Genomic DNA, 16,064 nt, shown 5'->3' on the forward strand with positions numbered 1-16,064 from the left:
CCGAATGTAGACACTAACGCGATACTAGCAGTGCTGAAGCAAATGTCGTCACAAATATCAACCGATATGTCAACACAGCTCGAATCGCAAGAGACACGTATAACATCCAAGATGGAAGCACAGGAGGTACGTATTTCAGAAATGTCATCGCAAATGTCATCACAATTGGAAGAGCAGAAGACATATATGGCATCCCAGCTGGAAGCACATGAGACACGTATTTCAGAAATGTCGACACAGATTACATCAAAGATGGAAACACAACTGAAAGAGCAAGAGGCGCGTATATCATCAAAACTCGAAGCGCGTATAGACGAGAAAATAACGCAGTTTGAAGAAAAATTTGAGGCAGAGGTGGATGCTTTGAGAGGTCGTATACAGGAATTGCAATTTAATCGTCCAGCAGTTTCAGCGAGTAATCCAAAGGTAAAAACACCATCCTTTGACGGTTCTGTTCCTTTCCAGGTCTTTAAGCTACAGTTTGAGAAGACCGCAGCAGTGAACAACTGGAATGTGGAAGATAAAGTTGCCGCACTCTTCGTAGCATTGAAAGGACCAGCTGCCGAAATCTTACAGACTATTCCAGAGTACGAACGGAACAGTTATGACGCATTGATGGCTGCTGTAGAACGGCGATACGGAAGCGAACACAGGAAACAGATATTTCAAATAGAATTGCAAAACCGCTACCAAAAAGCTAACGAGACTTTGCAGGAGTTTGCTTCGGACATTGAAAGATTGGCTCATCTTGCAAATGCGGACGCACCCGTGGAATACACTGAAAGGGTAAAAATCCAGAGTTTCATAAATGGCATACGGGACGTGGAAACGAAGCGAGCTACATACGCCAACCCAAAGCCAACATTCGCAGAAACGGTGTCACAAGCTCTGATTCAGGAAACAGCGTCGCTTCTGTGTAAGCCAGTTTTCAAAGCACGCCGTGTGGAAGTAGAAAGGCCAGAGTGGGTAGACACAATTTTGGAAGCACTGAAGGGATCTCAACAGAAGAATGCCGGAGTTATTAAATGTTTCAAGTGCGGCAACCCAGGTCACATTGCACGTCATTGTGATCCTGGTCCTAATAGTTCCAACAATGTGGGTGGCCGTAAACGCAAAGCTGGAGGAGATGAGCAAGAGCGAGTAAGAGGTAGAGAGCTAGATCCAGCTATTGAATGCCCTGTGATATCTGTGTCGCAAATTGGTAGAAAATCGAGCAGTCTTACCGTCAGAGGGAATGTGGATGGCAAAGAACGAGTACTGACTGTAGATACGGGCGCATCTCATTCCTTGATCCGATCTGACTTGGTCAACAGGAGAGTAAAACCGTTACCTGGAGCAAAGTTGCGTACGGTCACTGGCGAGTATAACCAAGTTCAGGGAGAAGTGATATGTGAAGTATTGATTGGGAAGGTCATGGTTCTACACAAATTTGTTGTGGCGGAGATTGTTGATGAAGTTATATTGGGAGTGGATTTCTTGGTTGACCATGACATCAAGATCGATATGCAGAGAAGGGTGATGTGTTATGAGAACCAAGATGTGCCACTTAACTTTAGTTTGGAAAAAGGGTTCAGCAGTAATCGGTTACGGGTGGAGAAGACTCGACGAAGGCCACGAAATTCAAAGGTAAAGGTTGATGGAACAAATGGGCCAAACAAATCAAAACCGAAGATACCTGTGAGAGAAACACTGGCATTGAAAAGCCCTAACGGACGTACTGAAACGAAGAAAGAATGCAAGGGTGGTTTCAAGCCAAGGCACACTACTGTTGTGAAGCGTCGGAACGATACTGATTATGCAAAGGAAATCCGTCCAGCGCAAGCTCTGCGAAGTAGTTCTTCATTGGTCAAGCAACAGAGTGCGAGGGAACGATCCAGGATAATGAGTAGTAAGATGAAACACAGGTACGACAAGGAAAATAATTCGAAAGGTTTCTTGGCGGGAGATTTGGTACTGTTATACAACCCTCACCGGCGGAAAGGTGTTCCATCCAAATTTCGGTGCAGTTGGGAAGGCCCGTACAAGGTTGTGAAGAAGATCAGTGATACCATCTACCGCATACAAAGCATTGAGAAACCACAGAGTAGAAGAGTGGTACATTTGGCGATGCTAGCAGCGTTTAGATCGAGAGATTTCTCTGATCGGGACGATCAGACTTAGGTGGAGGGCAGTGTCACGGATATTAGCATCCCTAAGCTATACCATCACTAAGGCGATGCTAAGCGATGTTCACGTCAATAATCAAATCATGTATACACATATATAAGGCAGCCGAGAGATGTCACACACAGGTGCATTTACTTATACGCCTATGTGTGTGCGAGAGACTGTAAACTACAAACTCACATACATCTGAGAGACGCTGAAAAGTAGAAAATTGTAAACAAGTAGAAACTATATGAGAACTATAAACACTCGAAATAGTTGGTAAGTTCTGGAAATAGAAGAGCCTAGATGTATGCAGCGTAAACTATAAAAGTGGCACAAGGGAGTAAAATGTAATTCAGTTTGATTTGAGTTATCAGGCAGTTGCGATTAAGACGATATCTAGCGAGAAATAGCAGTATTATTTTGATTAGTAGAGTTTCATTGAGCTATCAATCAGTGTGGTTATTAAGCAAGCTATTCGTTGCACAGTTGAGTGTATTGTGAAGTACTTTAATAAAGGCCATTTGCATTATTACAAATTGGAGTTATTTATTCAACAGTTTAGTGATTCGAACTTAGCAGAGGATTGCAAATAAGAGGATTTGCAAGTAAATTCGTTACAATATTTTTTATTAGCAGAAGGTTTGGAATAAGCGGAATTTCCCAAAATTCGTTAAAATATGTTATCGACAACGTTTTTAGCGGACAATTTTGGGTCGGACAGGGTATACATATGAACATTTTTTTAGTAGGTCATGAAAAAAACCTTAAAAATCAATGTCGAAATAAAGTCAAAAAAATTAAATTTCGCAGGCTCGAAAATTATTATTTTTTGGGCATACGTAGTGGAACTTTCGTTTTATGAACCCAAATCCTATCGAAAAATCGATGGCGCGATATCGGTTAAATTTCGTCCATACAAATCGACCCAGTCTACTGCATGCTCAAAAAAAGTCAAGGAGCTCCAAATAAAAAGTTCAAAATTTTTACAAAACTTTCGAAGTTCTTCGAAAAAGTTTTTAAAATTTGTCTGGCGAAGTTTAAGTTGCAAGATTCATAGAATTTCTTTCTTCGAATATCGCAAATAAAATAAAGAACAAATTAATTAACGAAATTCGATTAAAATTGCTACTTTAGGCTGCTATGTACGTTATATAAATTTTAGATACTGCTGCGAGCACAAAAATATCAGTGACAATTTTTAACAAATTTCATCATAATATAATTTATATAAGATCTGATAGCCATAGCAGTGCTATTTTCCGTTAGTCTTAAAATTCATTTTAAGCACAAATATTGAATAATAATAATAATTTATGCTATAAAAAAAATTCGAAAAAGTTGAAATTTGCATACTTCTCAAACTTCAGAAATTTTTGAAAACGCTTTATTAGAATGACTCGTATAGTTTCAGTTGCGCATCATGTATTTTTTTTTCTTAAATGTTCCAAAAAAAAAACATAATTGATGGTATTTGCTAAAAACAGCTAATTTTATGTTCGCAACTGTATGTATATTAGGGTGGATCTAATAAAAAATAATAGTATAGCTATCATAATATAATTTATATAAGAGCTGATAGCTATAGAAGTGTTCTTTTTTGTTAGTCTTACAATACATTTAAAGCATAAATATTGTATAATAATAATAATTTATATAATCCAATTGTTGGCGGCCACCGTGGTGTGATGGTAGCGTGCTCCGCCTATCACACCGTATGCCCTGGGTTCAACTCCCGGGCAAAGCAACATCAAAATTTTAGAAATAAGGTTTTTCAATTAGAAGAAAATTTTTCTAAGCGGGGTCGCCCCTCGGCAGTGTTTGGCAAGCGCTCCGGGTGTATTTCTGCCATGAAAAGCTCTCAGTGAAAACTCATCTGCCTTGCAGATGCCGTTCGGAGTCGGCATAAAACATGTAGGTCCCGTCCGGCCAATTTGTAGGGAAAAATCAAGAGGAGCACGACGCAAATTGGAAGAGAAGCTCGGCCTTAGATCTCTTCGGAGGTTATCGCGCCTTACATTTATTTTTTTATTTAATCCAAAAAATTCTGAATAATTGAAATTTGCATGCAGACTGATGATATTACTAAAAATTACTGATTTTGTGCTCGCAACTGTATGTATATTAGGGTGGATCTATTAAAAAATAATAGTATTGCTATGAAAAGCAATACGTATTCTTATAAAATATCAAAATATCTTCAAAAAAAATTCTGTTTACTAAGTTGACTCGCTTTAAACTTATACGAGGTTTAAGCCAAGCCCTTAGCATATGTCGACTTCCACAATTATTTCATCTCTATCACAAAATAATCATTCAAAAATAGAAATCATCAATATTTATTTGAATTTTATCTTCCTTTTTTTCGAATTTAAAGACTATCTTACGAAGAAGAGAATTGGAATACTTAGTCGTAGTCGTCATATACAATTTGAGGTTAAACTTAAATCCGATAAACTTTTAAAAGAGTCAACTTAGCAAAAATCAGCCTATACTTCTGTTATAGATCCCTTGCCGAAAAATAACGCTAGAAAACGAAATCGAGCTGGTTGTTCCTGAATTAACAGACTATCTGTAGAAGTGATCGCATCTATGGTTAATTTAGCCGAGCTTTTTATCAAAAGAATACAATTGTTTTGTCATTTCAAGCGAAGAGAAACTCTTGGTCTAAAGCTGACAATATTCTGTTCAAATTACATATTCTCAATCAATCTGACTGGTTTTTTGGTTAAAAGAACCGAATTCAAAAACTATCAATATTATGTAAATTCATCAGCTCACTACTTTGTTCTTATGACAATGGTTCCACACTATAATCTCTGTCATATCCACAGCCTTCACTGTAATTGTAATGCTAATGGAAATCTGTTGTTTTAACAGTTTTCATTAGCTATCTTAAGGTGGCTTTAAAAGTTATTAAGTTAATAGAGCTACGACATACATATAGCGAAAATTTGTTTTGTTGATTTGTCTTAGGAAGAAGTCAATTCAGTATCAACAATTTGTACGAAGTTGATTCAGCAGCTTTTTGCGATGGATAAAAATTGACAGACATTTTGGTTGAAATTATGAGTCAGATTTGGTTTTTGCCAGCTATTTGCTTCAGTGTTCAATTCATGTTCATCATAACTATGCAATTTGTTTAAGCATAGCTACACTTCAAATAAAACGTAAAAAATTTCCCGATGTAATTTGAATGGAAAATACGGTAGAAGAGTTGACATTTTCACAGGGCAACTCTTCGATGTCCTGAAAAATATGTTCGCTATTTTGAAATGAGATTTTTATTTCCTTTTTCCATTTGGCCCACCCTAATGCATATACTCCGATTTTGGTTGAAACATGTGAATCTCATTTGGCTTGAAAAATGTTGACCATCTGCTGGAGATTATTTGGCTGTAAAATTTACACACGCATCCATATGTCAATTTTTCTATAATTTGTATTAATATTTACGAGCCAAACCCGTGCGCATCTTGCGCAACCAATATAAAAGTCTCTTATCAACGGAAATCAGCTGTTCTATCAATCAATTAAAACTTACAGCTGGCGTATGGTAGCAACTGTCGATAATGCAGTGCAAATATTCACAATAGTGCCATAGTACAAATAGCTTTCCTTTTCTTTATTTTTAACAAACTGTTTTAATAAAATATATCTAAATAAAAGCATTACAAACAAAATTGCACAAAGCTCGCTAATAGCCCGAATCTCCATCTTTACAACCAAAACTTTGTTTATAGATTTGGATTCCAAATAAGAGCGAAAAAGGGACCCGTACATAAAAACAGCAATTAGAAATAATATATATGATTAGAAACTTACTTGAATCTTAACATTCACTTCACTATTGACAGCTTTATGTAGAGGTCGACCCTCACTTAATAGTTTTGGAAAGTACCATTGAAAATTGCACAAAAACCGTGAGCACCGAGTACTCGTGAAGTTCGATGTATAAACATACAAGTGTGATATTTCTTGAAAATTAATATTTTTAAATCAACTATCGCTCTCGCAGGAGTTGAAGTTAAGTCACAAGAGAGGCAACTTTACCAGAAGCCAGTAATTTTGCACCATTTGAAAAGATCTTCGTTGGTTTCTGATCAGTAACAACTCATATCGAAAATGTGTTGTTTTTCAATTGGCTAATTATCGATAGCGAATTACTAATGTCGAGTTATCGGTTTTTTATCGTCGAGTCATCGCCTTTTTTTTGGTTTCTTATCGGCTTGTTATCGACATGTCACAGATGCGTCTTCGATTTTATATTGAAGTTTTATCAGCATCTGTTTCATAATAAACCAACAAGTTGTCTCTAACAAATCGACAACATGCCGACAACAAATTTTTAATACTCCGATAACTTCTTGACAACAAATCTTTAGCTTCTTGACAGCAAGTCGATAACTTTTTGATAACATACCGATAAATTTCGATAAAAAGTTGATTGAATTTTGATAACAAATCGATAAATTTTGTATGTACAAATAATCGGTATTTTTCGATGATAAATCGATAATTTCTCGATAACACACCGACAACTAGTCGAAAAAAAATTTAAAACTCAATACCTTCCCATCCTTGGAATATTTTCGAAATTATTTTCCGATCATTTCCAAATAATATCTCGATTATGTTTTTGTTAATCAGGGCGCTCTCAGGATAAGCTCAGGATACTCTTGGTTTGATTTCTGGGACATGTTTGGAATGAGTGCAATATTGGGGCTTATTGCTCTAAAGCTTCAAAACTTTTTCAGCTCGCTTAGAAAAAATTGTCAATTGGAAAACAAAAATTAATAAAGCGAGTTGTGCAGTTTGTTTTTCCTTTTTAATTGAAATTTTTTTCCAATTGAGCATATTTTTGGATGCATACGGGGTGATATCCGCATTAGTTCTAGGTTACTTTGTCTAAGAGCAGCTCGGGAAAATTTGGGAATAATTTTCTTCGGGGAAGCTCCAAATTTTATCGGCGTGTTTTTCTAAAACTTTTTACCAAACATTTATCAGTTTATTTAGTTTATTTTGCAATATAGATACCATATAGTAAATATTACGAGTCGATTCTTTAATGACCTAATTTTTCAGAAATCGCAATGCATGCCTATCTAAAACTTGAAGTTGACGATTAGCTAAAGTTCCCATACCTTGAATTATGAGATCATAGATTTAACTTTGGTTAGATCTTTCTTATTCGATATTTAAATTACGTATTAGATCACTTTTTGTTTGTTACTATTTATATTGTACAGCAGCGAACAGAAAAATAGCAGTGGCGATTTTAATCAAATTTCGTAAATTAAATTGTTTGTTTTTTTTCGATATTTTACCAAGATATTTCTATGAATTTTGTAACTAAAACTATGCGACTCAATCTCAAAAACGTTTTCAAACTAATTTGAAAATTATCGAAAATTGTAAGAAATTTTCGAATTTATTCTTTTGAGTTCTTCGAGTGTGCAGTTTTGTAGCCCAATCAATTTTAGGCCTACAAAGTACATGTTATAGATCTCTCAAAATTTTAATTGATTTTTGACAAAAAAAATAATAAAAAATGTGAAAATTTTAATTTTTATAAGAAGAAAATCTGAAGAACACGAAAAAAAAAACAATGGGAATTGTGAGAGAATTATCACTTGGACTTTGTTAGACTAAAATTCATTGGGCTATAAAACTGCAAAAAATTCAGAGAACTCCAAGTAAAAGTTTTGGAGTTTTCGTAAATTTTATCGAATTTTCGAAAACGCTTTCGAGATTAGTTTGCATAGTTTAGTTACAAAATTCATAGAAAATGGCGAAATTTAAAAAAATGGAACCTGCCATTTTTCTTATTGCTGCTGTACGTATGCTATGTATGTAGATACATAATCGCTTATATATTTGTTTACTTTTCTAACGTATTTATTGTCTGAAAATGTCGGCAATGCAAAATATGAAACCGCCAACATGTGGGTTAATGAAGTTTTTCAAATTGCTTAAATACATACAAACTGACAGACAAGCGTTCGCAATCTTAAAATCATCACAAAGGTTTCGATTACCTGATTACTTACGTTCGTCTTACTTTTATTTATTTCAAGTGAGAAAATAAATTTGCTTTCAGTATCTAAATTTCGCACATATGTTTTACACTTCGTATTGCTTAATTAACTACAGTTTTTATTTTCGCGATTTTCACAAATTTTGGTTTCGTTGTTTTAAATATTTGCAAGGAAATCTGTCAATACCGATAATGAAAAGGTGTTCCCATTCAAGTGACGCATAGTGTATTTGATAAAAGCGAAAACTCAAATATTTAATTGCTAATTAAAAATACAAATCTAATTTGTTATTGCCTGCCTTTCATTAATAAATATATTAAATTATAAACTAGCTTATATCGCGGCACAGTCCGCTCGAAGAAAGTACAACATAAAATTATTGCGATATAGCCCGATATGATCCTGAAATTAGTTCAGAGACAACCCAGAAAAAAGTCTTAAACAGTTCCAAATAGATCCCGACATCATAGTGCACACAAACGCGAAATATTGCAGAGATAAACCCACATAGATCTATAGAAAGAAGTATATATTGGATTTAAAAAACAAATGAGGTCCAATACTACCCTGAAATACTTTTTACGAAATGGTCCCTAAATCGGCTAAATGGTCCGAAAGCAGTCTCAAAATGATCCGGCAATAGTTGAAAAATATCCCGTTGCAGTCCCTCGGATATGATTTTCCAACAGCATCGAAATTTCTTTGAAAACATTCCCGAAATACTCCTGTAATACTCTTGAAAACAATCTCGAAACTATATGGAGATAATACCGGTTTCGGCTATATTATAACGAAACAAACCAAGAAACTGATCCAAAACAGGCCCGAGATAAACTCGAACAAGAACAATCTCGTAATAGTCCCTAAAAATCTAAAAATAATCCCTAAAAGTTCCTAAAACAATACGAAAACACTTTCCTAAAAGTGCTAAAGTAATCTAGAAATAATGCCAAAAGTATTCCGAACACCGAATATGAATTAGTCACGAATTGATCCCTAAAATCATCCCAAATAATTCCGATATAATCCCGAAATCGCTTCGGTATGATCCCAAAATAAACCGAAAACTATATTGAATTGGTTCAAAAACGATCCCAAAAAGGCCCGTTGCGATCCAGAAATAGCCCCGAAACGACCCCGAAAATCAAAAGAAATCCATGAAATAATCCCGTTATAGCCTGGATATAATCCGGATGTGGTCCCGGAATGATTTCGAAATCATCCTGCAAGTAACCAGAGACTTGACTTCTCTTCACAATCATTTAGACCAAAATCTATTATAGATGCGAATGTCGGGATGTTTGGACGTCTGACTTCCTCGAAGTTATGCAGATTTAAGAAAACAATTCCAAGGGGATACCCATGATTCTGAGGAGTATTACTATCCGTTTCTCTTAAGATATAGAGTCTGGGCTTATATGCTCAAATATCATTGGAGCAGGTCAAATCGACCTAGAGTTATGAGATACCAAAAATTACTATATATCATTATACATAAAATGATCGCCACTGTGGTAGTATCAGTCGTACATCGTAATGTTTGTATATTAACCTCTTTCGATTTTTTTACATATTTTATTTATTTTTTGGCAAATTTTTGGTGTTGTTATATGAATACATTCGGCTCAATTCATCAAATCATAAAATACCCAAATTATATGTTTAATTTTGTTTTCGCATATTTTTACATTTTTGGCATTTCACCTTTTATGTATTTATCGTCTTGTTGTAAATAATATTTATGTTTATTACATCTGCTTTGTATTCTCGATGCGTTAAGAAACACACCTAGAAAGTTTTTTACATTCATACTGAATATTCAATTAAATATATTCGTTAATTTATGTTTATTTTTAAAATATAATCACGTCTCAGTTCAATTATCCAGATCGCTGGCACATATGGATACTTATAATATTTGGACCTACCTGTTGCTGGATATTTTTATTTCACTTTCATTCCACATCATTTGACACATTGGGCGCGTGATATTAGCAACTTTTTAATGTTGTGCCAAAAATAAGGCAGCTGTGAATTTTTTTTAAATGCTTACAAATGGTGTTACTGCGTTTGATAATTTTGGGTTTTTTACAGTGGCGGTTGTTAAATGGTTCCAAAATTCGAAATACCACAGCAAATTATTATTATTTACTAGTTGTCATTACTTTTCTCAAAGCGTAGATTGATCTATAACAAAAGGCACCAGAAAAAAATCTAACTTCTAATGCTAACTCTTAGTCATGGTTATGTCACATTTACGCTCATGATCAACGGCTCGGTCAAGTTTAAGATCACTGTTACGGCTATGGGTTACAAGAACTGGTCCTTCAACAAGACTATGCTGGCCAATCTTTGATGGATTATGTTGTGACTTTCCCAATATTTCGGGGCAGCTTGAGCGCTGACCATATGGCCATAGTAGTATAGCGTCATCAATCACAAGACGAACAGACTACCTGATTCCCTATCTGCGCTTCGAGGGAGATCTTAAGGCCACAATAGAGGTGGACGGTTGGCGCAAGGGTGCGCAAATGGCGGACGAGCCGATAAATGTGTGCACAGATGGTTCCAAAGTAGTGGAAGGAGTAGGGTCTGCGGTATACTGTGTTGATCCGGAAATAAGCAGATCCTACAGGCTACCGGATTACTGTAGCGTTTTCCAAGCGGAAATATTAGCTGTAACCAAAGCAGTAGAAACCCTGGAAGAGAATAGCTTCAGCTGCAACCGTGTTAACTTTTATATTGACAGTCAAGCAGCAATTAAGGCAATAATCTCGCATAGCACAGCATCTAAATGCGTGTTAGAGTGTAAGCAGTCGCTGGAGAGAATCGGGACAGGGAGAAGCATACATCTATATTGGGTCCCAGGGCATATGGGAATAGATGGGAATGAAAAAGCGAACGAACTAGCTAAAAAGGGCGCATCCCTTGAAGCTTGCTCCGTAGACGTCCCAATTAGACTGGGCGAGATTAAGCGAAGCCGAGAGGTGCACATGATTGACCAAGCGGGAAAGGCGTGGGTTCAAGCGCTGTAAAGTGTCGAAGATTATGTGTAGGTCTTACAACCTTAGACTAACACAGTTGCTTCTATCATTAAAAAGAGAGGACTGTAGACTCATGACGGGTATTCTGACTGGACACTGCCTTCTGGCGTCACATGCCTTTAAATTAGGCTTGGTCAGTGATAGCAGATGTAGGAAGTGCGGGTTGGAGGAGGAAACGATCGAGCACGTTCTGTGCTCGTGCCCTGCACTCGCCAGGCTAAGACTCCAGCTATTAGGAATGATACAGCTGTCAGATCCAGAAGCAGCAAGTGGCTTAAGTCGTAGCAAGCTTCTAGTATTTTCCAAGAGGACGGAGTTATTTTATAACATAGGTCCCGGTTTTTGAAAGGGTTTTTCAGTTTGGTCGTTAAAACAAACTTCTGGTAACACTACGGACTCAATCAGTATATGTGAGGTCCTAATGGACCGGCCAGTTCAACCTAACCTAACCTTCCCAATATTTATCAAATTATTGTGTGGGACTTTTCACATACACTCATTTCGCAGGATATCCCTGTACACCACGGTCCACATACAAGAGACGAGCTTTTGATACTGTACATCGACATTGGTGCGGACCCATTGATGAAAAAAATGGCGAAATATTTATTTAGAGGCAAAGCAAAAAACTTTTAGGTTGGTATCTGAGTGCTTCAGAAATGGAAACGTAACATGTATGCAATGACCAAATGAATCTCCTGACCTCAACCCAATTGAGAATTTGTGGGGTGATCTTAGGAGAAGATTCATTTCAAAAAAAAGGAGCAATTTTGGCAGAAGACGAAGGACCAACCTAACCTAACCTTCCCAATATTTATCAAATTATTGTGTGGGACTTTTCACATACACTCATTTCGCAGGATATCCCTGTACACCACGGTCCACATACAAGAGACGAGCTTTTGATACTGTACATCGACATTGGTGCAAAGCAAAAAACTTTTAGGTTGGTATCTGAGGGCTTCAGAAATGGAAACGTAACATGTATGCAATGACCAAATGAATCTCCTGACCTCAACCCAATTGAGAATTTGTGGGGTGATCTTAGGAGAAGATTCATTTCAAAAAAAAGGAGCAATTTTGGCAGAAGACGAAGGATTGGGATGGGATAGCATTCCATTGGAAACGAAGAGTTAATTAAAGTCATGCCCCATAGAATACGCAAAGTTATACAAAACATGGAAGAGATACTGGTGATTAAGACAACAGTGCCGTAAAGAATTATAATTGAGTGGCGCACTTCGATGTCTAAGAAAATTTTCATACACCTGTTATTTTGACCAACGAAATTTTTTTAAAACGATACAATTTTCTCTTTAATGGATTAATATTAATGATTTTCATATATTTAGTATAAGTAACTTAAATTATTAATCTGTATTTGATTAGCGAGACATGCTCATATTGCTTTATGCAATTGTTTTTGTTATTGATATTAGAGAAAAATTGCAAATTTTACGAAGGGAGTTTGGTTACTAGGACATGTTTCTGAATTTGGGTTAGCGAAACAGGCTCATATTGCTAAATAAATACCGATAATAATATTGATATAATAGTGAACAGCGGAAGTACTGATTATAAAAGCACTGATATAAATCTAATGTTACTAAGCTCTTGAGAGCGCGCCTATAAGTATTCCATACAATTAGGATTAAAAACATATAGAACCAGTATGTACCTAATGGTGTATAAAAGAATAGCAACAAAAAGGTAATATTTAGAGACCAATTACAAACCGAGCAGCGTGGCATTCATATGGCAGAGTGGATGAAGACATCTGCCTTTACACTAGTATAAAGTATGAATGTTGGAGATTTCGAGTTCAATACTCAGCTCCCGAGAAGCAAGCTGATGCAATTTTTTTAATTTTTCTCTAATATAAAATTATTAATATTACCACACAATATTCATTTTCATTTGCAAGATCTTGTAATAATAAAGAACCAAAGCTGTGTACACCTATTATGTCCATGAGTGTACATACAACGGCAACACCTGCTCGGGCCCAGCTTATACTTACAGAAAGGTGTTGGACCCAACCAGGGTTATTTTTACAAATCACAGCCGGAGGCCGCCAGCGCAGAAAGGTGTTCTGTGCAAAAAACTATGGATCGGGCCTCATATTTCGGACCCTCTCGGGACCATTTTATGGGTTTTTTTAAATATCTTTCGATAGAAATGAAATGTTTAATTTCCGCTTTCGGATTCTTAAAACGGATGTCGAAACGTGTCTTTTGATAACACCTTTGATACTTTTTGAAAAAAATTAGATGAGGCACCTTCTTTTAAAACGTTGCCGGAAAAAAATGGAAAGCGAGTAATTAAACCGTTTTTAAATTCATTTAAACAATCTTTATACTCAGCAATTTTGTACACATTTATAGAAAAAACAAATTTTCAACCAAAGATTACATTGAACATCTTTTTGACCTTCTGGAGCGACAACCCGAAGTTGGACGACGCAAGGCGCAGTTCCGATGCAGCCAAAATAGGTGAAATTATGCGAACGTGAGTCCCATCGATACTACCCACTACTCCTGGGAATCCTGTTTTAGAGTAAATGCGGTTTTTGTAGCGCTTTTCTATGGAGTCATATGGATTTTAATCCACTTCGCACAAATATGCTTATTAACTGTAAATCGTGTCCAGTCCAACACTAAAATCATTTCCACAGAATTTTTGATAGCTGCCGTCAGCAAAGAGTGTAGTTTTAAAATAGGGGTACAACCGTCCCTCGAGAAATATTCTTCCTTACTTAACCGAAAATAACTTACAAATCTGTAAAATAACTTCATTAGAAGCACATCATTTGTCACTTAAACGTTTTCTTACTTGGTGCTTGGTAGTTCCAAGGGATTGGAATGATCACGCGAATGTTTTCCGTATTCGCAAATTGTCAATCACCAACATTTTCGCCATTGTAAAATAGATATTCATATAATGTCCGTTTTGCTTTTATTTTGTAAATGCTTAAATTTCCTCGACAAATTGATCAGCTGTTCATTTATCTGTCAAATCGTCACGTTCTGAAGTTGGCAACCCAATTCAACTTCAACTGAAATAAGTTGTAATTTGTAATACCAAACATGAGTTGAGTTGTTTTAATTACAACCCAACTAAGTTGAGTTGTAAAATGTAATAGGGGCATTACATTTCTTCAAAAAAGTTCGAATCATATACATACATTGTATTTACTCATAACTTTATAGATAACGAATAACTTCATAAATACTTGTTAGCCTCATTGTCGCCTTTGTAAAACACATAGTAAAAGCTAAAATCATTCGATAACACTTAACCCACATTTTTTTTGGTTTTTTCCAACAAAACCTTTAATATGAAAAAAAAAGATATCTACATTCATTATGTAAACAAAAAAGTCATTTGCAATCATCTCGTTAATGACTTTTGCTATTTTATTGCTGGCGGCCGATCGCCAATGAAATGAGTGAAAGTTGTTTTTTAATTGATTTTCATATTTACCTTCTCTCTTGTCAAATTTAGTTTACTTTTTACTTCCTTGCAAATTTTTTATGTAAATACATATGAATAAATATATATGCAACTTGTTTTCTTTACTCATAATACAATATTTTTATTTGTCTCTTGCTTTCTTCTCTTTCGTAGATAAATTTACGTTTAATACTCGTTAGTGGCAAAACAAAAGAATTCCTATTTAATCCATCAGATTCAGCTGGTGATATCGCACAAACAGTATTCGATAATTGGCCTGAAGGTAAGTTGAATAAAATAGGATATATCGTCATGTATATACATAAGTTTATTAGCTGACCCGGCAAACGTTATCTGCATAGCTTTTAAGAAGTTTTTACCTCCTATTCTCCCTCCTCCCTCTGCCTTTCTATTTCTGCGTGTTTTCCCTCACTTCTTTTCCGCTCCATCTATCCTATCTGTCTTTTTTCCAGTAACTCCATCTCTTTCTCCTTCTCTCTTTTCTCTTCTCTTTAGCTCTTCTTATTCTTCTCCATCCTTTTATTCCCAGTTCCAATTGTACTCCCATCCCAATTCCTAGTCCCAGTCCTGCTCCCAGTTCCGTTCTCAGTCCCAGTCGGTCCCTGGAGTTAAGTTAAAATATCATATAGTGAGAGTGCAATTATGGCTATACATACTGAGTATAATACAAATTTTTTTTATGGAAAGAATCGACTGGAGTTCTATGAAATCATAACGGCACATATGTATTTTCAATAAAAAGATATTTAAGTTCATAATAATAGTCAATGTTTTAACAATCATTAATACCTGTTTAAATATTTATACGTCAGCATGTATTTATTAGGGATATAACAATCCCTAATGTGAATATCGATGAATGAAGCGTATATAGGTGGAGTTTGAGTTTTATACTGTTTTCACACAGAAACTTAATGATCTCATTTCACCTTTTAATGAAATCGTAAATTTTGTGCTTTCACACAGAAGTAACTGCTCGATTAGTATGAAGGATGAAATATCAAGCGAATAAAATGACAATGCTATATGACAGACAATGACATTTACTTTGACAAATGACATTTTTATGCACTGAGCACACCAAAAACTAAGACACTGAACGCTGCCAACAGAGTTGCATTGGCCTTTTGATTTCATTAGGCATTCGATTAGTCACTAATGACATAATTATACATTCGAATTTTGTAGGGAAGATTGAGCTCAATAAGCGCCTTAATGTAGAAAACTGCCTTTATTATTCAATAAGCCGTGTGTGTGAAAATAGTATTAAAACTGGGAACCAAGCTCGGAACTCGGTAACAATATAAGAATAGCGCAGAAATCTTCGTGCAGGAATCGTGATGTTTAGAAAACTATTTCG

The 16,064-nt window shown here is 35.7% G+C and overlaps 1 protein-coding gene across 2 annotated transcripts in view; it reads left to right on the top strand.

Annotated features, from left to right (window-relative positions):
* The window catches only part of UBL3 (ubiquitin like 3), a 243,787-nt gene that overhangs the window by 199,160 nt on the left and 28,563 nt on the right, over nucleotides 1-16,064 (top strand). For both annotated transcript variants that reach the window (XM_067785255.1, XM_067785256.1), the window contains one exon: nucleotides 14,858-14,966. In XM_067785255.1, coding sequence (XP_067641356.1) covers nucleotides 14,858-14,966 — 109 coding nt within the window. The remainder of the gene's footprint in view (nucleotides 1-14,857; nucleotides 14,967-16,064) is intronic.

This window comes from Eurosta solidaginis, chromosome 4 (assembly GCF_040869045.1).
Source record: "Eurosta solidaginis isolate ZX-2024a chromosome 4, ASM4086904v1, whole genome shotgun sequence".
Taxonomy (NCBI): Eukaryota; Metazoa; Arthropoda; class Insecta; order Diptera; family Tephritidae; genus Eurosta; species Eurosta solidaginis.